General features: G+C 39.6%; 2 protein-coding genes across 6 annotated transcripts in view; one reads left to right on the top strand and one right to left on the bottom strand.

Moving 5' to 3' along the window:
- Positions 1-2,372: 2,372 nt before the first annotated feature.
- Positions 2,373-5,916, bottom strand: LOC129326790 (carbonyl reductase [NADPH] 1-like). Its single transcript, XM_054975132.1, has 4 exons — positions 5,811-5,916; positions 5,280-5,597; positions 4,293-4,400; positions 2,373-3,244 (listed from the first exon to the last, which is right to left on the bottom strand). The coding sequence occupies exons 2-4, from the start codon at positions 5,563-5,565 to the stop codon at positions 2,808-2,810; spliced, it is 831 nt and encodes a 276-aa protein (XP_054831107.1). The 5' UTR covers positions 5,566-5,597; positions 5,811-5,916; the 3' UTR covers positions 2,373-2,807.
- A 93-nt stretch (positions 5,917-6,009) lies between these two features.
- Positions 6,010-24,602, top strand: part of SETD4 (SET domain containing 4) — a 57,683-nt gene continuing 39,090 nt past the window's right edge. For 2 of the 5 annotated variants that reach the window (XM_054974810.1, XM_054974807.1), the window contains exons 1-7: positions 6,030-6,093; positions 6,611-6,699; positions 8,722-8,827; positions 9,559-9,654; positions 10,940-10,977; positions 13,960-14,048; positions 23,354-23,783. In XM_054974810.1, the coding sequence (XP_054830785.1) occupies positions 8,749-8,827; positions 9,559-9,654; positions 10,940-10,977; positions 13,960-14,048; positions 23,354-23,783 (732 nt within the window). In that variant the 5' untranslated portion in view covers positions 6,030-6,093; positions 6,611-6,699; positions 8,722-8,748. Of the gene's footprint in view, positions 6,115-6,610; positions 6,700-8,721; positions 8,828-9,558; positions 9,655-10,243; positions 10,324-10,939; positions 10,978-13,959; positions 14,049-23,353; positions 23,784-24,602 lie in introns of those variants that run through there. The other 3 variants (XM_054974808.1, XM_054974809.1, XM_054974811.1) reach the window with 3 other exon arrangements.

The following is a 24,602-nucleotide window of genomic DNA, read 5'->3' on the forward strand; positions in this document are numbered from 1 at the left end:
ACACACTTTCCTTCACTCAGCACTCTCAGCTGCCCATGCCAGGGAAGAGCTTTTCCAGCTATTAATATTTTTTTAAAAAATTGGTAATTAACATTTTGCTATAGTTCTAGGCTATCTATAGTGATATATCAGTTACCAATTTTAAACTTTAGCAATAAGTCAACAAGTTTTTAAGCTATACCTTTTAAAAAGCAGTGCTCCTTGACATATCCTTATCGCTTAAAGGTAGTAATTACTGGGGGGGGGGGTTAGCCAAAAGAAGCTATCCAGTGTCTTGGGGGATAGCAGCTGTGGGAACCCAGGGCAAAGTGTGGAGGAAAACTACTATTTGAATGTTACATTGCTATGAATGCCTGTGCAGTTGCAGTGGCAATAACAGCTACATGGAAAATCACTGCTGTAGGGAAGCAGCTTGTTTTTACTGCTGTGGGGAAGCAGCCTATGTTTTACTAGTAAATATGGCTAACCTTGTAGTATATTAGCTTAGAAGTATGCCCTTTGTAGAAGAAACCATAATGTAAAAAAATCTGCTTGATATATTCTGCACCCTTTGTATAGTTATCAGTTCTTGCCTTTTTACTTACATACTTCTGGATATGGATTATGATTACTTTATTTATAGCCTGCTTTTCTCACCAAGTCTCAGTGTAGATTACATAGTGTAAATTAGTGCAATCAATAGGGTAATGAACACTGTAATAGGACCAGGATTCCAGAAATGTGGAAGAAAATCATATACATTAAAATGTCAATGCAGAAATTATATTAAGTAAAAAACAATACTGTGACACCCCTGTAAAGTAGATTAGGGTAAGTGTGTGTGTCTGGCCCAAGGTCAGCCAGGCAAGCTTCCATGACAGAGATTTGAATCCAGGTCTCCTAGATCCAAGTCTGACACTTTAACCACACCACCACATTTGCTCTAAGTATTATCCTCTGGTCATACACCCCTCCCCTCCCACCCCACCCCCAGCTTGTTTGCTTGGCATTTACTAGAGTATGTTCCTTTTCAATTGTGGCTCCAGAGGTGGTAAAAGAGAATGTCCTTTTTGCTGGTTTTTAGAAAGTACTGTATGGCTATTTTATTTGCAAAGCATTTAATGGGATATGACAGGTACAGGTGTGGGATTTTTTTAGAGGGGCATATTTACAAATAGTTTTATTATAGCATTATTAAATTGCCTTAAACCCAAATGAAAAGATAGGATATAAATATTTAATAAACCAAAACTTACTGTTTTATATAAATATAAAAACCTGTTGCAGCAAAATAGTTATACTTAAAAGGGCTCTAATATAGAATTTTACCTCCAGAACTCCCTTTTGCATTTAATAGGAGCAAAATATGTCATCATCATAGCCTTTATCTCTGAACATGTTTTTCATGTATCATACAGCACTTTGACCTCTTATAGTAGTCATATACAAAGTTGCTACAATCTGAACCCGTTGAAATCAACAGGCTTAGACTGAAGTAACTCTGCATATGATTACACTGCTAATGTTTCAAAAGCCAAGTGGCAGGTTACAGAATGAGAAATTAGCCACCTGACAGTTTAAAATTATTTTATTTATAATTGAAAGTCTGAGGTATTTTCCATATATAAAACTGAGAAAGCTTCCCAATACGTTAGCATTTATATAACTAAGAGCAAAAATGCTGAGTCACAATGAGTAAGGACATAAACAACAAATGAAAGTCTGTTCACGTGGGAAAACACTCCCTTCAGTTGGATAGTTTTAAATTACTTTTCCTTGTGGGCATTAAGAGAGTTGCTTCTATAACAGTTGTGTATTTTGGCACATCGTAGGCTTGTTCTGCTGTATTTTGACCCTCTTCTCAAGAACTATCCTGCAATCTTACTATCTTGAAAGGAACATCATTGTTTTTACCACGTGCCAGCGAGGAGGGGGGTTTAAGTTTGTATACCAGTTATGTACAATAATAAAATAACCTTGTGTACAACCATTTTTTTTGGAATATTTTAAATTTGTTATCTTCCTTTTGGATAATTATGGCATTTTTTTTAACATATGTAATTTAGCAAAACAGGCTGTGTATGAAGAAAAGAGATCTGACTATCAAAAGCTTACACTCTGAAAATCTTGTTGGTTTCTAAGGTGCCACTGCATTCAGATCCTACTGTATAAAACATTACTGTACAATGTTCATACAAGTAAAGTGTACATGCATATAGCATATAAAGAAGATTGGTTGATCAATTTAATGGGCCCATGAATTTAATAAATACAGAGGTTCACCAAGAACATATGAGTGCATTGATGTTTGTGTTTATTTTTCCTGAAGAATGTGTGCTTCTCAATCTAGCACTGAAGACTAGCTCTCCCCTTCTCAAGTAGCCAAAAAGACATCAAATGATTATATTTTTATTTTACAATTTTCACAGATTTTTTTCATGTAAGTTTTCAAGGTCTTATTTCATACATTACAGAAAACAATATTGACAACAAAAGAAAAAGCAATATTGGCACTTTTTCTAACTTATGGTTTGGTATAGTCACATTAAGAAAAATTAGTATAGCTGGAGGTGTTTACTCAGATTCTGGACACTGATTAAAAAGCTGCCACATAAGCAGAACAGGAGTCTGCACAGGTGTTTTAAACAGGCAACATTTGATGTTCTACACATTTTATCAGATTGTTGTATTTGGATCTTTCTCACCCTGCACTGCAGAGTGGTGTACTTAAGCTACAGAAGCCTGTGGCTGCAGTTGGATTGCTCTTTCTGGATTGAGCAAGAGGTCTAAGATCTCCAGTGTGTACCTGTAAAAATCTAAAGGCACAGTTACCATGGCAGTACTTTCTTTTCACTAACAAATTGGCCATGAGGTCTATCAGCACCAGGGGGCAAAAAGGCTAAATAAACTGGAGTCTCTGCTCCCTCCTCAGGAGTTTTGGGGGCTTTGGGACCCGCCATGTCAGTCCTAACCCACCCAGGACAACAGGCATTCAGGAGAATACCATCGGCTTTTCTTGTCTCATTTAGTAGTCTTGCTTGAATTCTGGACAAAACTGTCACTCCGATTTTAGACACCCCATAAGCAGTATTTGGCCAGCCCTCCCTCTCATGCACTCCCTTTTTGGCGTCCTCCACAAATTTCTCCATGAGTTTCATAAGCTCCTCTTCTGTGATTGTGTCACTGCGAAACTTCTGCTGCAGGTCTTGGCTGCACCCGGCAAGTGCTCGGACACTCACGATACTGGATATATTCACAACCCTGCCTATTAAAAAGAAAAATGGTACAGGAAGTGAGTTTGTGGCCTTATGCTACCAATTACAAAACCTCATTTCCTCCTGAAAGAACATTCAGAACAAGCTTTCCTTTAGGGCTGGGTTTAGCAACCATCAGGAACTTGGGTTTTCTCAGGATGCATAACTAACCTATTTATACTGTTCGAGTGACTTTACTAAAGTTTTTGTACTGCAAAAGAAATTCTGATACTGGGCTATATATTCCTGTCCACCTGTGTTATTACTGGATTACCTTGTAAGAAGGTTACTGTATTGGAATGAATGGGAGCTGCTAGGCAGAGACAAAAGTTTTTGCTACAGAGCAAAAGTTTGGACTAAACTATCCGCCATTTGAGTCTATAATATGTTGTGCAAGTGTAAAAAATGGGATTAGAACATTCAGAATGACAGGTAATACTAACTGCTATTCCTTTTTGCTTTGTCAAGTCAGGATGTTGAGCCGTGGTCCCTGCACTGCTCAGGAACAGACATTCTTAAACCAGTAGGGATTGCTTGCTGCTGAGCAGCAGGGTCAGTTTTAATATTAATGAGAACTTCATTACTAAATATTAGAATGTTCCTATTAGGACTTCTGTTAGAATCAATCCTGAATAAGGTTTATTTGGAAGTAAATTCCATTAACTTCAGTACTTCCAAGTAATGCTTCTACTTTTTAATGTTCCGTTGAAACCAGTAAGGTTAGCCAAGAAATGCACGTGGCTGAGATATGAAATGCAAGTGGACTTTGGGCTGCAGTCTAGGAGAGTAAGCCTAAGAGGCTCTAGTGGGGCTGCAACCTTAACACCACTTTCCAGGGAGTAAGCTCCCCTGAAAAAAATGGGACATACTTCTGAATATAGCCTCTTAGGATTGCTCCCTAAGAATCATAATTAAACTCAAAGCACCAGACTTAAGAGGTTTTTTCTGTTATGGTTTTATATACTGGGAGGTTTTGCTGCATCGTATGTGATAGAGTTTCCTGAGATTTGCTTCTTTGGTCAGAACATGATGATTTCTCCCCCACTGTGCTGTATTTACCATTAGGCTTCAGTAGTGGTAGCAGCTCCGTGCAAACATTCCTTGTTGCAAAAAAGTTTGTTCTCAGTGTGACTTCTGCTTGTGTAGCAAATGGAGTTGTATCTGCAACTGGTTTTCAGATAGAGGGAGAAACAAAAGTAAGCACCAGATCTGAATAACTGAACTTTAAGTGCTGTTTCTTAAAATTATTTTGGATATTAAGATTTGTTGTATACTAGAAAGATATACTTCATAAACATTAAAGACATCATGAAAAGATGCAATAAAAATAGTGAATAAAAGCAGTGAATTTTTTATGAAATAGGAAATGTGGAATAGTAAATAGTAAATGTCATATGACAAAGCCTTTTAGGTAATTTCTCCAATCAGATTCAGAATGTAAATTAAGCCAAAATGCAGTTTCTGGTCATCCTTGTCAGAAAACAGCTTAGTGAAGCTTTAACTGAATGTAAGAAAAAGGAATATTTTCCTACACAGAGATGTGATAGAACACTGGACACTATACATTTCAAGATGGAGAAGCTTAAATCCTTTGCTACTTCTTTCTACTAATTTATTTACAGTGCAGTCCTAAGCAGTTACTCCAGTCTAAACCCATTGATTTCAGCAGGCTTAGACTGGACTAACTCTGTTTAGGATTACAGTGTTAGTCTCTACTCATTGCCCCCAAAATGGGGGATACAACAGCAGAAACTATCACAAAGTGACTGCCCAATTCAATGAGAAAATAACCACCGTTGTGATCTGGCAAAACTTACAGCACAATCCTAAACAGAGTTACAGTGAAGCCAATGGACTTTGAAGAGTGCAAATCTCCCATTAACTCCAACTGATTCAGAAGGGTGTACGGTTGTACTGTTAAGCTAATAGAAAATGCAGACCTGCAGCAGCGTGTGTATAACTTCCACAATATCTGTGTTAAGCCTCATCTGCAGCTCAGCACACAACACAGAGCAGCCGAGGCAGTTTCTTCAGTCAGCAATTTACCTTTGAAAGCAATCCCCGCATTGTTGATAAGCACATTCAAGCCCCCGTACTTCTCCTTCAGGAAGTCTCGCAGGGCTCGGATACTCTGCAGGTCGTTGATATCCAGCTGGTGGAAAAGCGGCTTCAGCCCTTCTGCTTGCAGCTCTGCCACCGCTGCCCTGCCCCGATCAGCGTCCCGGGCAGTCAAGTACACATCCCCGGAGAACTGCTTGCCCAGAGCCCGCACGATGGCAAACCCGATGCCTTTGTTGGAGCCGGTCACTACGGCTACCGGCGAGCAGGACATTCTCTTTTCTAAATGGTTTCCAAAGCAGCTCACTAGAAAAAGAAGTATTAGAAGATGACGTATAATTTATAGAATAATGGTGGCTTCGCTTAAAAAGAACAATATGTCCCCTCTGTGATTAACAAACGTTAATGAATCTAAAAACAAAGAACAACTCGCAGCCTGTACGCTTGAAAACAAATACTTTAACATAGCGATTGATAAAAGAGACAAAGAATATCCTTTTTAGGAAATAAGCCGCAAACCTGTCTAATCTTCGCTCCTGTTGCAGCTCCTACAACTCCCTCTAAAGACTCGATGCTTGTTTTTAACACCGAGGAAGAGGAAGGCACCTCCTACCCAATGGGAAGCCTACCTCGTTCAAACGCCTCTCTACAGACAACTGGCTGACACGAATCTGCGGCCGCCCTTTCCTCTTCCTGGTGGCCTGGGGAGGAGAAGCAACGTATGCTCGGCTTATTCCGATGGCGATAGAATAGGAAGGACAAAACGTGTCTAACGGAGCAATACTGACTGTGGAGAGTTTAGGTAGCCTCAATGTAGTGACAAGTATGTCTCATTGATTTCTGTGAAATTTATTTCTGGTAGGACTATGCAGAGCTGCTTGGAAATAGAGATTCGACTGGGATTTCAGAATAAGCGTGCCTAAGATTTGTTAGTGTATGTTTAAGATGATCCGGAGTAGTAACTGAGGATGTACTTTTTATAGACGAGGTTATTCTTTGAATTATAGAGAAGGAATTGTTTGTATGCCTTAAAGAGATAAATCAGATACTACTGTCAAGGAGAAAATTATGCTAACGCTGGAAATTCTCTGAATGTAAATAATGTACTAATTAGCTGTTAATGTAGACATTTCCTTTCTGTAACTTAACTGAGTAGTTTCATATATGAATTCCATCTGAAAAAGTGAACTGTGGCTCATGAAAGCTCATACCCTATCACAAATTTTGTTAGTCTTATAGGTGCTACCTGGACTCTTACTCTTGTCTACTGTATATGAATTGCAGTTAACTTTAAGATGTTTTGCCTCTGTGGTTTTTAGGCTGTTCACAGTTTTAAGAAGGGTAAAGAGCCTCTGTTATTTTGTGGTTCTCCAGAGAGGATGTGCTCCGTTGTTTCTGGATGTACCCAGTAAGCACTTTCTAATGAATTCTGTGGTCACATACATGTTTTAAATTAACGTAGACTGATATTCAACTATCTTTCCTATACTGCATGAGAGAGGATGATTAAATTAATATAAGAGAAAGTTGTACAGACATCTTTGCAGTTCTTTGCTAGCATAGTCAGGATTAGATACACCCCATTGTAACAGCATCACAAGTCCTGCCTCATCAGCCTTACAGAGTTCTTTGAGAAAGTGAACAAGATAATGGTGACCATGTAGACATTATGTACTTGGACTTTCAAAAGGCTTTTGACAAGGTACCTCAGCAAAGACTCCTGAGCAAGCTTAGCAGTCATGGGATAAGAGGCTGGGCCCTCGTTTGGATTAAAAGTTTGTTAAGCAACAGGAAGCAGAGAGTAGGAATAGAAAGTTCTCAAAAAGCACTGGGTTCCTATAAGGATCAGTATTGGGGCCAGTGATATTTAATTTGATCATAAATCATCTGGAACTGGGGAAAAGCAGTGTGGTGGTCAAATTTGTAGATGACACAATTATTCAGGATGGTAAAATCCAAGGCTCAATGTGAAGAGCTCTGGAAAGGCTTCCACAAATTGGGTGAATGGGCAATAATGTGGCAAATGAAATTCAGTGTAGATAAGTGTAAGGCTGTCCTCAAGTATATGCTGATGTGGTCGGAACTTACTGTGGTTGAGAGGGAAAGAGACCTTGGGTCATAGTGGATTGCTCAATGGAAGTGTCCACCCAGTGTGCTGCAGCAGTAAAAAAGGATAAACTCTATACTGGGGATTTTGGGGAAAGAGACTGAAAATAGAATGGACCTATATAATGGTCCTGTATAGATCTATGCTGCAGCCTGATTTGGAATACTGTGTGCAGTTCTGGTCACTGTATTGCAAAAAAGGTCACTGCGGTGCTTGAAAAAGTACAGAAGAGGGCAAGCAAGATGTTTAGGGGTTTAGAGCACTTTTCCTATGAAGAAAGTCCAAAATATCTGGACTTTTCAGTTTAGAAAAGAGACAACTCAGGGTCACATGACAGAGGTTTATAAAATTATGCATGGTGGTAAAGAGAACAGAAAGAACTCTTTCTGTTTTTCATTCTCCCAAAGTACAGGAACTTGAGGGCATCCAGCAAAGTTGATAGGCAGTAGATTGAGGATGGACAAAAGGAAATATTTATATGTGTGATTAAAATGTGGAATTCACAGCCACAGGCATAGGCAGCTTTAAAGGGGGATTAGACAGATTCATAGAGAATCTATCAGCAACTACTACCCATGGTGACTAACGGAAACCTCCACATTCAGAGGTAGTATACCGCTGTATACCAGTGCCAGGAGGCAACATCAGGGGAAGGCCTTGGACTCTAATGCCCTGTTGTTGGCCCTGAAGAGTATCTGCTTGGCCACTATGTTAGATAGAATGTTGTGCTAGATGGACCACTGGACTGATCTGGCAGCGCTCTTAACATCCCTAAGTTAATGAGAGTTTAATTAAGGAAACACACATTTAAAAAACACCTTTCTGATCTCTCTGCAAATGGGTGAGTTCAGTGACTGCATAAGGTGTTAAGTAGGATGAGACTTCCTTCTTTGAGTCTTTGTGCATCTGTTTTGCCCATTGTAAAAAAAATAAAATAAAATGTGTGTTGTATGAAAATATTAGCAGTACTAAAATCCAGTGCTTTTTTTCTTTACTTCATTTATACTCCACCTTTCTCTCCGGTAGGGACCCAAAGTGGCTTACGTTGTTCTCCTTTTATTTGTTTTATCCTCACAACAACTTTGGGAAGTAGGTTAAGCTAAGAGTGTGACTGGCCCAAGGTCAACCAGCAAGCTTCCAGGGAAGAATGGAGATTCAGACCTGGGTTTCTTAGCTGCTGGTCTGACTCTCTAGCCGTTACAGCGCACTGGCTTTTTTTCTTCCTGACACATTTGCAAAATATTGAGGTTCAACATTTAGTGTATGGAAACAGAAAAGAACTATTATAGGAAACATGCTTCTTTCACCATTTCTCCTGCATAGATCATGGATAAATTCTGAACACATCTGATGAACATGAAGAAACGTAGAGGTCGTACATCCCGAAAGAGGAGGAGAAATCACTCTAGATGTTTTTCACTATGTGGTGGTAATGTGACTTTAAGAAAATGCTTCAAAGAACAAAATGATTAGTTAATAAGAATTTTTAGTGAGATAAGCACTATACCTTAATATTCAGTACTTTTAACAATATCCTATACATGCTTGAAAGGAGATGTTCTACTGAATTCAGCAGGGTTTATTTCCAAGTAAGAATACATCTTGTCTACTGAATTTTTATCTCACCCTGCCTCAAAGGTGCTAATGGTAGCTTTCATAGTTGTTCCTTCATTTTATCCTAAAAAGAGCCTTGTGAGGTAGGTTAGTCTGAGAGTGAATGATGAATGCAATGTTACCCAGTAAGTTTTGTGGCAAGCAGAAATTTGAATCTGGGTCTTCCTGGTCCTAGTTGAATGCTCTTACCACTGCATCACACTGGTTAAGGGATGAAAAGTATCTTTTTTTGTATGTTGTTTTTACTGTTGGGGAAATCATGCAACGCTGGAAAGTCTGAATCCTTGCTTCAAATCAAAGCCCCATAGAGCAGCCAATTAGCCTTTTAGAAATGACCCAAAGATCTGATCACATTGCATCTGTTTTGGCTCTGCCTTGGCAAGTTATTCCATGTTACTAAAGTATATGAATTCACAACTTTATGTTGTGGTGTATTCTCTGTGTGTAATAGTTGTGTTAGTTATGCTGCTTTTTAAAAAAACAGCATCAAAGTCAAGTGTACCAGTTGTAAAGTGTAATCATTTCTCTCCCCACCACTCTGTTTAGTTAACCTGAGTCACAAATGTGAATATATACATCTGAAGAAATGGCTGAAAGAAAGAGGTTATGAAGACAATATATTAAGGCCAGCACAATTTTCAGGTAAGGTTTTGATAGTTTCTGACAGTGTTTTATTAATACAAGGTTAGGTAGGCTGCAGTGATACTTTTGCTCCACCTGAATATGTAGCCATATTTAGAGAATTTAGGATTGATTCTAAATTATTTCAAGGGGGCAGTGAGACAGTCTTCCACTCTTACTTTGGACAGGCAGTAGAATTTTAGGATACAATCCAGTAAAAGTTAGGCACATTTAAATTTAAAATGTTTTACTTTGGCTAGGTTGTGCCTTGGGAGTGGCATAACTTGTTTAACTCCTGAGATACTGTTGTGCCAAACCTACTAGAGCTATATAAATTTATTAGGAGTGTTAGGCCAGGGTAGTGGGGAGCTACTGATGCCTTCTTGTGGAGCTTCTGTCATAGTTCCGATCATCTGTGTAATCGTAGCTACTCTGTTTCTAGCTGCTGTCGTCAGGCAAATTGTGGGAGCGGCCTGTAAAACTTTCACTTGGAGATGCTAAATTCCATAAACCGTGCTTTTATGTGAGGTCTACTTGACTGTGTGCCTGGTGGTGATCCCACAGCACTTATTTGAAGCTTACAGTATGGCTGCCAATGCCATGTGCAAACTTTTCCCAAGTTGCTGTGGTTTCCAGTACAAACAATGGAACTTGTCATGAAAATGAGTTTGCTTACCAAGAAAATGAAAGGTAGCCAACATATATCTGATTATTTTTGGTGGGACAAAAAATTCAACATGGGACATAATATTACAGGCCTATGTAAGCTAAAATCTCTGTTAAACAAATTAGTGAAATGTTATTAAAATAGGATTATTAAGCACACTTGCTGAGGAAGATTCATGACATTGTGAACATAAATTCTGCTTCATCAACTTTTTGGATTTTTTGAGTGTCATAAGAAGTTTGTAGATAAAAGTAATCCTGTACATGTCATATACTTGGACTTCTGCTAACCTCTTGCATGAGGCAGTTTCATGTAGGTAGCCAAGTTGGTCTGCAGAAGTAAAGCAGTAATTGAGTTCAGTGACTCCATAGAGACCAACAAAATTTTCAGGTTTTAAGCTTTCCAGAGTCAAAGCTCGCTTCTTCAGATACAAGGAGGAGTGAAGATTCCTGAGCCTTTATATCCCCATCAGGGAGTACGAGGGGGTGAAGCAAAGAAGGGGGTCAGGATGTAAAGGGATAATGCATCCTGATTAGAACAGAAATTTGCATCTGTAGTGTGATAAGAATCCTATGTCTCTATTCAGCCTGAGGGTGGGGGCAGTTTACATTGTTCTGAATTTATTTCTGTATATTCTAGAAACCGGAAGAGGACTAATGGCTACGAAAGCCCTTCAGGTTTGTATTCCTGTGACAGAGTCAAGGTAGACATTATGGATCAGATTTGCAATGTGAGAATACAAGTGGGGACCTTTAAAGAAATGTTGCAGTCTATCCTGCAGCCCCTAACAGGAGTGGTTCTGATTAGGTTCCAGGAACAAGACTGTTGGAACACTATACGAGTAGAACATCCCTGTTCAAGGGTTGCTGGGGAAAGGAGTGAAAGTAGAAAGGATAGGGTTTTTTCTTCTGCCCTCTCCATAAACAACCCCCCTTCTGTTATAGTACAATAATCTGCTTTGGTTAGGGGTAGCTACCATAAGCCATTAACAGCACAGCATTGGGATTGAAAATTTAACACACACATACCCCACCAAGTGTGTTGTTCCTGAAAAGTTTTAGGTTGCCTGCATGGACCATTGGTAGAATTTCTCGGATGGAGGGATGATTAGTGGAACAGAGTAATTGAATCCAACGTGGCAGAAAGGAGTAATTTGATGAGCTTTCCCCCCAGTGGAAACTCAAAGCCACGTAACAAAAATATCAGAGGGACATTAATTTCAACCGAGCACTGTCATTTTCAGCTACTTTTGGAAAGCAATATAATTTCACTAATGTTTGTGGGGGGAGGCCATGGCTCAGTGGTAGAGCATCTGCTTGGCATGCAGAAAGTCCCAGGTTCCATTCACTAGTTAAAAAGATTCAGGTAGTAGTTATTAGGGAAGTGCACAGAAAAAAAATTGTGTTTCCAGCTTCAGTATTATTCAGTATTTGGGAAAACCCAAATCAGTTTCCAGCTTCGGGTTTCGTGGGGGCATGGGGGGAATTTTTTTACCGACTAATACCAAATTTGCTGGGAACCTACTCCTAACTGTTATCTCATGACCACCCAACTTTCATGAAGATTGGACTTTGGGGGGCCATATTATGGCCTCCCAAAGAAGGTGCCCCTATCTACCTCCAATCTCCGTTCCCTATGGGGAAAACTTGGGGCTATCCAAGGGAATGGGGATGGTATTTTACACAATAAATCTTCAAAATTTTCAGGGGACATACCCCTGACTGTCCTCTCAAGACTCCCCAAGTTTCATGAAGATTGGACTTTTGCACCCCCCCCCCAAGAAGGTGCCCCATCCATATCCAGTTTTCATTATTCCCTATGGGGAAAACTAGGGGAGCTAACCAAGGGGCTGGGGTGGCATTTTGCAAGCAAAATTCACCCAATTTGCAGAGGACCTAGTCTTAACTGTCCTATAAAGACCTCTCAAGTTCCAGGGAGATTGGACCCGAGGGGGGGCATGATCCGTATGTTTCTGCAGTGGGAATCATTTTCCCCCACAATAGAAACTAATGGAAAATGGCTGGTCAGCCTGCTTCGCATTTTGCAAAAGAAACCTACAAAATGTTCAGTGGACATACCCCTCCTGAGTTCTGACTCTCCTCTAAAGACCCCCCCCCCAAATGAATGAAGATTGGACTTCCCCCCTTATGCCCCCCCCCAAAGAAGGTGCCCCCAGCCATCCTGTTCTTTTCTATTGTGTCCTTAATGTATGTGGATCCCAGTTTGTGAAGGGTGTTTTGATAACCAACTCCATGAGTTGAATCTGGACATGTACAGGAAACCAACAAAGTGTTGAAAAATATGTATGATATAATCAGACCTCCATGCTCAATAGATGAGCATCTTTGTTCTGTATGAACTGAAGTTTCTGGACTGTTGTCAGAGGCAAGCCTTACATAAGGCATGTTTCAATAATCCAACCTAGAGATTACAGAAACGTTCTCTCAGTATTATGTATTTATTTAAAACATTTAAGTGCTATCTTTTCATCCAAATAGGGGCCCCAAGGCAGTGAACATCAAAACATTTAAAACATTAAAATAGCATTTAAAATAAGATATATATAAAATATTTAAACAATTCAATAGGAACATATAGATGTTCAAACATATGTAATAACCAGTGAGGAGGGCCAATAAGAGTTACTGGAGGTATGCCAAACCAAAGAAAAAAGTTTTCACCTGCTAGTGGAAGACGACACAAGGAGAAAGATGTATTTCGCTGAGGAGAGGTTCCAGAGTTTTGTTACCATGGCCAAGAAGGCCTGATCTCAGGTTGCCACCTGTCTATCTTCAGATAGTGGGTGCACCTGAAGCAGGGCCTCCAAAGATGATGAGAGTGGACTGGTATGTTCATATGGGACACAGGCAGTCCTTCAGGTGTGCTGCCCCCAAGCCCATATAAAGATTTAAAGGTCAATACCACTGCCATGAATTGAACCCAGAAGCAAATTGGGAGCCAGTGTAGGTAGAACAAACCTGATATGGTCCTTATGACCCACTCAAATCAACATTTTGACTGTAGCATTCTGTACCAGTTGTAGCTTCTTTATAGTCTTTACGGACAGTCCCACGTTGAGTGCACTGCAGTAATCTAGTCTAGATGTTACCAGGGCATGTACCTCAGTGGCAAGATATTTTCTGCCTAGGAAAAGCCAAAGCTGGTGAAAGGCACCCCTACTCCCCGCTGCGACCTGTTTAGGGTTCAGCGGCACCCCCAAGTGACAAACCAGCTCATTGAGGGAACTGCAATGGCATCCAGAACAGAAGATATCCCAGTTCCTGGGTCAAACCTCCCTCCCCCACCAGGAGCACCACCGTTTTGTTGGGATTAAGTCTGGCTATGCTAGTTGTTTCTAGAAAGGGAGATAACTTCCTAATGAAACTGCAAGTGATGGAAAGTAACCACACCAACCTGGTCTTTGAAGAGCAAGGCTGGCTCTAAGGGCATGCCTGAGCATTTAACTTAAATTGATACCAAGTTTCACCCAATGAAAAAAGAATGTATCGATCTCTTCTTCAACATCAGCCTTTCCAACCAACATCTTGTCTGTAATCAAGTGTTATCAGTGCAAGAATAGTGCCTCTGGATGGTTACATATCTGGATGAAAAATGTATTTGAAAGTACATTTACTCTGATTTTTTAAAAAATATCACAGGCAGGAGAGTTGATCATTGCATTGCCTGAAAAATGCTTGCTCACCACAGATACTGTACTTAACAGCTACCTCGGAGAATACATTATAAAGTAAGTTGGTAGTTTCTTATTTAATCCTGTATTTTGTTTGAATTTTGGGTTTTCTGTTTGAACCCCACTATGTGTCTTTCTTTATGTGACTTATTACTATTGCTTTGCTTTCAATAGAACCAAATAGAAATGAAAGTTTATACAAGGTGCATCTTTTGCTTACATACATATTCATGTGTATATTCATGTGCATATTCATGCATAGAACAATAGCATGCAAAACAGGATCATTAGGAAAGCCCATCTTTAAAAACATAACTAATTTTTCAAAAAAATGGCAAATAATGAAAGAGGGAAAAGTAGGTTGCTGTGATGAACTGCAGTTAACAGCAAGTTTTTGAAGTGCAGCAAAACCAGAAAGCTGGGAGGGGAAGGGTGAACTATTCCCTAAAATAGAGACCTTGAGTGACAGGCTGCTCCCTCTTCTCTGATTGGTCAGTGCCAGCTGAAAAAAAACCCCTATATGATCAACCAAGTGCTGAGGAGTGGTTTTTTTTTTTTTTTAATGATTCCATTCCAGGGTTTCTGTCAGTTGGAGAGAGCGAAGGAAGACCTGTCGTAGTTGTAAAAAATGTTAATTTCAAAATCTGTTTTAAAATAGCTAGAATACTAGTCAACGTGTTCACTGAATTTTTTAAAGATGCATTTTTGCCACCATTGTGTCTGTACAGTGTAGGCCAGCAGCGCTGTACTGAGTGTTAGGGACCTATTGGGATCCAGCCTGCAGGAGGAAGTAGGTGGTTTGCTGGCCCTCTGACCTTTTTGCATCCATTCTGTCTTTGGCTCTACATTAGCAGTGATAGGGTCAGATGGTGCCAGGGTACTGACTTGTCCAGTTGCTTGGGATAGTTTTCAGTTTATTCAGTTGGAAGATGTGGAAAGGATTCTTGGAAGTTTGAGGCCTACCACCTGCTTCTATGACCCTTGCTCTTCCTGACTAATTAATTTTCTGCTGTGGGTGGGGGCTGGTTGACTGGTTCTGAGAGGTAGTTAATGCTTCCTTGAGGGAGGGTGTGGTCACCCCATCCTTGAAACAGGCTGTGGTGCGCTCTCTTTAAAGAAGTCTACCCTGAGCCCAGGGTAACTAATTTTTTTATAAATTTTTTTTATTGGATTAAATGTCATTAAATTGTACATTACAATCAGTTTCCTTTAATTTTTCCAAATCTAACCCCCTCCCTTTCCCCCCCTTTTGTTGACTTCCAACAGTTTTCCAACCCCTTGTCCCTTTTCCCTTACTCATTTCAAATTTATTCTATCTATCAAACGTAAACTTTCACTTTCTTCTAAGCTTATCTATATAACACAGTGCTCCTTCTGTCTTCCTACTTACTTTAACAACTAAATAATGCATAACTAAATAATACATTCTTGGCATATTTTCTTTTGATAATAATCATTTAGCTAATTTTAGTACTCTATACTCTATCTTATAATCTCATCTTCAATATGGGACAAACAATTTATCCCTCATTTAGCATAATTTTAGATACTTCTATAAACAGTACATTCAATATAAGTCAACCAATTTAACTTATACTCTATATATTACTTTTTCTACATATCTTATCTTCATACTGTTTTAATTATATAATTATATTATTCTTCCATTATGCAACTATCCACCAAAAATAGTCAACCAATTTGACCCATATATACCTCCAAACTAATTCAATCAATTTAATACATGATCTATACATTAATATATATTTTCCCACCTTACTTAAATTCCTTCATTGCAATTATAAAATTATCTCCATTATACGATTATTGCCAGAAATGAAATTAATTAGTTTCTATCCTTATAATTAGTTAATTTCTATCATTATAATTCTTATAATAACACCTATAATACTTAATGCTATATATAATAGTCTAATAAAATAGTTGCTTAGAAATTCTCATTTAACTCTCCACCCCCCGGTAAAGTCACCTCCCTCTACTTTTATTTGTATTTCAGTAATTTTCAAACTGCCACAGTTCTCCTCCCACCTCCCATTTCTTCACTAAATATTGTTTCAGCTTCTCCCAATCCGTGCTGAACTGTCCTGGATCAAGGTCTCTCAGTTTCCTTGTCATTTTGTCCATTTCCGCCATGTACAGCAATTTATATATCCAGTCCTCAATAGTTGGCACTTCTTGCACTTTCCACTTTTGCGCGTACAAAAGTCTAGCCGCTGCTGTCATGTAAAATAGCGATGTCCTATATTGTGCTGGAATGTCCTCCATTCCCAAGTTCAGTAGCAGGAGTTCTGGGTTCTTATTAATTTGAAATTGTAAAATCTCACTTATTACTCTTATTATTTCCCCCCAGTACTGCCTAGCTACCTCACAAGTCCACCACATATGATACAAAGATCCCTCATGCTTTTTACATTTCCAGCATTTATTAGACGTGTTCAAATTCCCTAGCGCAATTTTCTTTGGTGTCATATACCAACGATAAATCATTTTGTAGACATTCTCTTTAATATTGGTGCATGTCGTGATCTTCACTGTATTCTTCCACAAGTATTCCCACGCCTCCATTGTTATTTCCTTATTAAAGTTTATAGCCCACTTCACCATTTGCACTTTAACTGTTTCATCTTCAGTATACCATTTCAGCAGCACTTTATATACCTTAGAGATTTCCTTTTTATCCTCTTGTAAAAGTGCCTGTTCTAATTCCGAATTCTCCATTCTTATCCCTCCCTTCACACAGTCCGAATTATAAAGATCTCTGATCTGCCTGTACTGAAACCAATCGTAACTTGGAGACAACTCGTCCTGCGTCTTTATTTTGGGTTTAGAAAATTCCATTCGGGTTATCTCCTTGCATGTTAAACACTGTTGTTCATTATCGACAGTTCTCGGATCTATTACTTCATATGGAACCACCCATGAGGGGATTCCATCTTGTAGGTAATTTCTGTCCTTCTTCCAAGTTGTGAATAGGCTTCTCCGAATATAATGATGTAAGAACATAGAGTCCGCTTTTACTTTATCATACCATAAGTATGCATGCCATCCGAATATTTTTTTATATCCTTCTAAGGCCAGTAATTTCCGGTTTTTCAGCATCATCCAATCTTTCAACCACACTAAACAAATTGCGTCATAATAAAGTCTTAGGTTGGGCAGTTGCATTCCGCCTCTTTCTTTTGCATCTTGTAACACTTTCATTTTCACTCGAGGCTTTTTGCCTGCCCAAACAAAATCTGATATTTTCCTCTGCCATTTTTCAAACTGCTTAGAGTCTCGGATAATTGGTATTGTCTGTAACAGAAACATCACTCTTGGCAACACATTCATCTTAATTACTGCAATTCTTCCCAACCATGACAAGTTCAGTCTGCTCCATTTAATCAAGTCTTGCTCTATCTGAGTCCACAGTTTCTCATAGTTGTTTTTAAATAAATTTATATTATTTGCAGTCAGTTCAGTTCCCAGATATTTCACCTTACTTGTTACTTCGCAGTCTGTTATTTCCATTAGTAGTTGTTGTTTTTGTTTAGTCATATTTTTACATAATATCTTTGACTTCTTTTTGTTTACATAAAATCCTGCCAAATCTCCAAACTCCTTAATCTTCTCTATTACTTTTGGCATATTCTCCATTGGATCTTCCACAATTAGCATTATATCGTCCGCAAATGCTCTGACCTTATAGGAAAAGTCCTTTATTTTTATTCCACAGATTGCATTGTCTTCTCGTATCTGTATCATCAGTATTTCCAAAACCAAAATAAACAACAGTGGAGACAACGGGCAACCTTGTCTTGTTCCTTTACCTATAGTCAATTTCTTGGTCACCTCGTCATTCACCACAATTGCTGCACTCTGGTCTCTGTAAATTTCCTTTACTGCTCTTATAAATCTTTCTCCCATTTGTAGCTTTTCCATGGTGGCAAACATAAAGTCCCAGTTCAAATTGTCAAACGCTTTTTCAGCGTCCACAAAGAAGAAACCAACCTCCTTGTCACAACGTTTGTCATAGTATTCAATAGCATTTATAACTGTCCTTAAATTGTCTTTGATTTGTCTATTTGGCAAAAAACCAGCTTGCTCCTCCTCAATAACTTCAGAAAGCCATCCCTTCACTCTTTCCGCCAGTATCTTCGCAAAAATTTTGTAATCATTATTAAGTAACGATATAGGTCTATAATTTTTCACGTTAGTCAAATCTTGCCCCTCTTTGGGGATCAGTGATATATTAGCTTCACTCCAAGTGTCTGGGATCCGTTGATCCTTTAAAACACCATTAATCACCTCTTTTAGGAATGGTGCCAGTTCGTTAGCCATTACCTTATAAAATTTGGCTGTAAGTCCATCCAGTCCTGGTGCCTTTCCCAAGTTTGTTGACTGTATTGCCTTTCTTATTTCTTCCTCCGTTACTTCATTATTCAATTTGTCTCTCCAAGCTTCCGAAATTACTGGGAGCTTCATTTTCTCCAAATATGTCGCTATTGAGTCTTTATTCACCTCTTTTTTATTATACAATTTGGCATAAAATTTATAAAAGGCTCTGCTAATAGCTGTCTGTTCCAGGTACACTTTATTGTCCTCACAGATTTTATTTATTATTTTCTTCTCCTTTCTCTTCTTCAATTGCCATGCCAAATATTTCCCAGGTTTATTTGCGCCTTCGAACGCCTTTTGATTCATTCTCTTAAGATTCCATTCCAATTCTTTGTTATTCATTGCTGTCAGCTGTTCTTGAAGAATTTTAATGTCCTGGTAGATTTTCTTTTTCCCTGGTCTTTTCTTTAACTGTATTTCTTTGGCTTTTATTTTCTCCGTGATCTCCTGTCTCTTCTCCTCTTTTTTTCCCCTGGCTCTTCCATTTAAGTCCATCAATATGCCCCTAATTACTGCCTTGTAGGTGTCCCATACCTTGTTGGTTGGTACTTCTCTATTCATGTTATATTGTATGAAAAACTTTGTTTCTCTTCTCAACATCTCCATATTTTCTCCCTCTTGCAGCAAATCCTCATTTATTCTCCATCCTTTCCTTTTACTCCTTTTCCCCAACTTCCACATTACTGGATTATGATCTGAGCCTACTTTAGGCATTATTTCCACATCCTTAGTCCAAAGCGCTAAGTCTTTTGAGGCCCAGATCATATCAATTCTTGATAACATAGAATGTCTCGCGGAGAAAAACGTATATTGTCTGTCTTTGGGATTTTGTCTTCTCCATACATCTTCTAAAGTTTCCTGCTGCGTCAATACGAAAAACGTCTTTGGTAATAGTCCTCTTTTCTTTTGTGCAGTTGCTGACTTTTTATCCAATTCCAAGTTTGTCGCTCCATTGAAGTCTCCTGCAAGAATTATCTGGTCATAAGAAAGTTCATCTAATTGCTTCCTCAAGTCCTCAAAGAAGCTTTCTTTTGCTCCGTTAGGTGCATAGATTCCAATCACCAATACTCTCTTTAAATTCCATATACATTCCACTGCTAAAAATCTGGCTTCCGCATCTCTCATCACTAACTTTGGCTGTAGCTCCTCTTTTATATACAATACCACTCCCCTTTTTTCTTATTAGAGGCCGCTACAAAATCACTGCCCAATTTATTCAATTTTAGATACTTTGCATCCTGTTTTCTAATATGAGTCTCTTGCAAACATACAATATCACATTTTTGTTTTAATAGCCAGTGGAAAATACTTTTTCTCTTATTTGGTGAATTAAGTCCATTTACATTCCAAGATAAAACTTTGCACTCCATATTCATAATCTTGTTGCTGGTAAGTCCTTTTCATTGTCCCTTATAAACTGCTCCATCTCTGATTCAGATCTAATGCGCTTTTTCGCTCCTCCAAATTCAAAGGACACTCCTTCTGGTAGTTCCCATCTGTACCTTATTTTCATGTCCTTCAGAATCTGAATTAGAGCTTTATATTTTTTTCGATCTAACAACACCGATCTGGGTAATTCCTTCATGATAATAATCGTCTTGCCATCAATCTCCAATGGATCTTGAAACTGTTTAGTCACAATCTTCTCTTTTATATTTCTGGTCGTGAATTGCACAATCACATCTCTTGGTAGTTTCCTCTGGGTCGCGATTCTTGAATTTACACCACTTGAATTTATAGATGTGATATACCACATCTAGGATAGCCACAACTTCCTCCTCCTCCTTCCCCAGGTATTCAGCTAACACCTCAGTGATCTGTTCTTGAGCTGTCTTTCCTTCCACTTCCGGCAAGCCGCGAAACCTCAGCTGCTTCTCCATATGTTTACTTTCCGCAACCGCCATTCTCCCCCTCATCACCCTCATCTCTGTTCGTTGCGTTTCTGCTAGGTTCTCCACCGCGCTTTCCACTACCTTGACTCTTTGCTGTGTTCCCTGCAGGTCATTTTGCATTGTTTCCATACCTTTCTTCAATTCTGCCAGCTCATTTTTCACTGTCTCTTTAACCTCTTTAACCTCCTTCACCAACTCCGGTTTCATGTCCTTAAGCTCTTTAATCACTTCTAAAAGTTTTTTATCCAAATTCTCTATCGCCGATTGCCACTCTTTTTTCGACATCGTGGGACTTGCTTTGGCTCGCTCCCACAAGTCCGCTCTCTTCCTTAGCTCCGTGGCGTTTAATTTAATGTCCTTTTAGTTTAAATGTCCCGGTCTTTCCAAAAAAAACTTTTAAAGAGTCCAAAATGTCGGGCGTCTTTTCTCTATGGTTCCTCTATGATTTTTGTAATCCAATATGGCTTACTTCCTCTTTTGCTGAAGCCGCGGCTCTTCCCCTTTCAAAAATGGCGATTCCCTACTTCCTGCCCTCTGGCAAGGGCCGCCTCTCTCCAGCAACTCTATTGTTGTTACATACTTCCTGTTTCCCGACTCCCCACAGCAGTTCTCGCGATGGTGAAACTTTCTCACAGCCTGATATCTCCTTATAGCCACAGGTATTCAAAACAATAGTCCAATTTCTTTAATAACTTCGTTTAACTTAGTCCTTTTTCTAATATAATTCTTGCCGGGTCCTCCCCTCCTTATACTTGGTCTGTTGCAGTTTAAAAGTCTACTTTAATTCTTCTTTACTTTAAGTAATCTGTCCCATTTCAAGAGATAGTGATCTTTACCTTCTCATTCACTTTCCTTGGGTTGTAATCGCTGTTTCAATATTAGATTCCCATCCACTCTTCCTTCCCCTGTTGAAGCTTGGGCATGTAGGTCTTATGCCAACCGCATTGGCAGCAGGACTGCCGCAGAGATTATAGCCGACCTGTCGTAGGGTGGGACCTCAAGGGTCGGGAGAGGATCCGTTGCGTAGGACCCCCCCTCGCCCGAGATCAACACGCCCTGAGGTGCTTGAGCGTTCTATGCCTGTTCCCCGCCTGAGAACAGTTGGCCGTGGGCTTGATTTTGCCCCGCCGGCCGCTTAAACGGCAGCCCGGTCAGCTCCACGATTAGAGCTGCGTTAGACCTCCATGGATCCCAAACCGGAAGTCGAGCCCAGGGTAACTAATAACGATCAAATGTGAGTCTCAAATGTTCCATTCTTGATCAAAGTGATTGAAAGGGTGATGGCTGGACAACTTCAAAGAGTCCTGGATGAGGCAAATTGTTTAGATCCTTTCCAGTCTGGTTTTAGGCTTGGTTATGGGACAGCCTTGGTCACCTTGGTGGATGGACAGAGGGAGTGTGACTCTGTTGATTCTCCTGGACCTCTCAGCAGCGTTTGGTAGCATTGATCATGGTACCCTTCTGGACTGCCTTTTTGGGCTGGGATTGGGAGACACCATTTTGCAGTGGTTTCAACCCTGCTAGAAAGTAGGTTTTAAAAGGTGGTGCTGGGGGTCTGCTGCTCAAGCACCTTGTTCTGCTTCTGCAAGGTTCCATCCTATCTCCCATACTTTTTAACATCTATGTGAAATCATATATTGGGCTGGGTTGTCACGAATATGCAGATGACACTCAGCTCTATCTTGTACTTCCAGCTGATCCTAGGGAGGCTGTAGTGGTGCTTGGAGGAGGTTTTGGAGTGAATGTAGGCTTAATCCTGACTAGATGGAAGTGCTGTAGTGAGCAGAAGGTCTAACCCAGGATTTAAAGTGTCGCCCATTCTGGATGGGGTTGCACTTCCCTTGGAGGAACAGGTCTGTAGTTTGGGAATGCTCTTGGACCCAGGCCTACTGCTGGATAAGCAGGTGGCAGCTGTGTCCAGGTGTGCCTTTTACCAACTTCATCTGTTTAACCAGCTGCAGCCTTTCCTGGGCAGGAAAGATCTAGCCACTGTAGTACATATCACAGATTAGATTACTGCAGTACATAGGACTGTCCTTGAAAAGTGTTTGGAAACTTCAATTGGTGCAGGATACTATAGCTAGGATGTTGACTGAAATAGGTCACAAGGAACATATCACTCCAGTCTTGGCTCATCTACACTGGCTTCCCATTTGTTTCCGGGAGAAATTCAAGATGCTGGTGCTGACATTTAATGCCCTGTATAGTTTGGGACCAGCAAATCTGAAGGCCGGCCAACTCCCTTATGAACCTACCCAACCATTGCGTTATCTTCGGAGGCCCCTGCTTCTGGTGCTGCTGTCTTCTCAGATTAGGTAGGTGGCAACCCAGGAAAGGGGCTTCTCTGTAGTGCCCCAAAACTCTGGAGCTCTTTTCCCTAGGAAGATCTGCCTGTCTCCCTCAGTTGCCATCTTCCAACAGCAGGTGTAGAAGGGTTTTTTTTTTTTTTTTGCTTGGGATTCCCTCCCTGATCCCTCCTCCCTCTCCCATGTTTTAACCTTTTTATCTTTTGTATTTATTTAATTCTGGTTTTAAATTGTTTTAATTATGCATTTATATGTTGGCTTTAATAGCTTTTAAGATTTTAATTTATATGTTTTAAATTTGTTAGCTGCCCGGGAGGCCCTGTGAGGGCAGAAGTTTTGTTAATAAATAATAATGATAATAACGATAAATAAAAAACAGAAGCAGAAGAATAATTTCTGAGAGAGCTTAGATTCCTTAATTCCCATAGAGTTTTAACATGCAGAATTAAGTGTTCAAAAACTCTAACTTCTAATGGGATTTTCAAACACATTTACTTTCTCTGGAGTATGCTGTTACCATTTTGTTCAGAGAACAGTGACTGACAGTGCACTCCTAAGCAGTTGCACCCGTCTAAGCCCATTGACTTCAGTGGGTTTAGAAGGGTGTAACTCTGCTTAGGATGGCAGTTCAAGCAAGTTTTCCCCCAGGGAAGCAGGTTTTGGTAGTTAGCAGAGGCTGAAGTACTGTACATATTTTAAAACTCCATGCATTTAGTGTGTGGGAACATGTTTCAGGTTTTGAGGTTTTCTTTCCCCTTTTTACTAGATGGAGACCTCCGATTTCTCCTTTGACTGCACTGTGTACATTTCTAATAGCGGAAAAATATATCCACAAGAAGTCTCTGTGGCAGCCTTACCTGGATATTCTACCTGAAACTTATACCTGTCCTATGTATTTGGAGCAAGAGGCAGTGAATCTGTTTCCTGAGCCCTTGAGAAGAAAGGCCCAGGAGCAAAGAAGTCTCGTGAAGGAGCTCTATGTTGCAGCCAAGAGTTTTTTCTTTTCCTTGCAGCCTCTGTTTCCTGACGATGTGGAATCTGTTTTTAACTACAGGGCCTTCCAGTGGGCTTGGTGCACCATTAATACAAGAACAGTATATATGAAGCATTCACAGAAGGAATGTTTTTCTAGAGATCCAGATAACTATGCATTAGCCCCATACTTGGACCTACTAAATCACAGTCCCACTGTCCAGGTAGCCAATTTAAAATTTGATCAAATATGGGTATGAAATTGGAATAGATATCATGAGACTGACACATTGTAATGGCAGAATTAGTATGTGCAACTCACAAATGTCACCCAAGGTGGCCATGTATCAGTAGAAACAGCAGCTATTTTTGTTTTGAAACTTGTTCAGACTCATCTCTGGCTGTAATTGGAACGGCCAGATCCAGTGATTTATGACTTTTCTTAAGTATTTTGTATTTTACCTTGTAATTCATGCTGAAGAACTGAACCCAGATATTTGACATATTTGACATTTGATTTTTTTAACCACTTAAATTTAACATTAAAGAGACTTCTTAGGAATTTACGTTGTTAGTACCAACTTAAAATGAAGAATTGGGGGAGGGGTAGTCTGGAACAGTGGCCAAAATCGGTGGAGCTGTCAGGAGCAAGTGGTCTGAAGAAGAAAAAATAAAGTCAATATACTACTTTGAATACTGACATAGGCCTTATGTATAAGAAAGACAAATTTTAATTTGTTTAGTTTTATGTACTTTGTGAGCAACCAAGTCACCATGGATACAAGGGTGATTAGTGGATTTATCATATTGGAACTCTGGTTTCTAGGATATGGCAGAATACCTTGCTGAAGCTGTCTGGTGGTGTGTGTGTGTGTGTGTGGGGGGTCCTCTTGAGAACTACGGCTGCCCCTTTGAGTTCCATGATAGAAGAAAGTCAGGATATAAACATAATAAACACACTTTCAAAAGTAGTTACAACATTTTATGCAATGTGTGTTTTCTTAGGAATTTTGTTTAAGCTAAAATTCTATTTCTTTCTACCC

The sequence above is a fragment of the Eublepharis macularius genome, chromosome 3, assembly GCF_028583425.1.
Source record: "Eublepharis macularius isolate TG4126 chromosome 3, MPM_Emac_v1.0, whole genome shotgun sequence".
Classification (NCBI taxonomy): domain Eukaryota; kingdom Metazoa; phylum Chordata; class Lepidosauria; order Squamata; family Eublepharidae; genus Eublepharis; species Eublepharis macularius.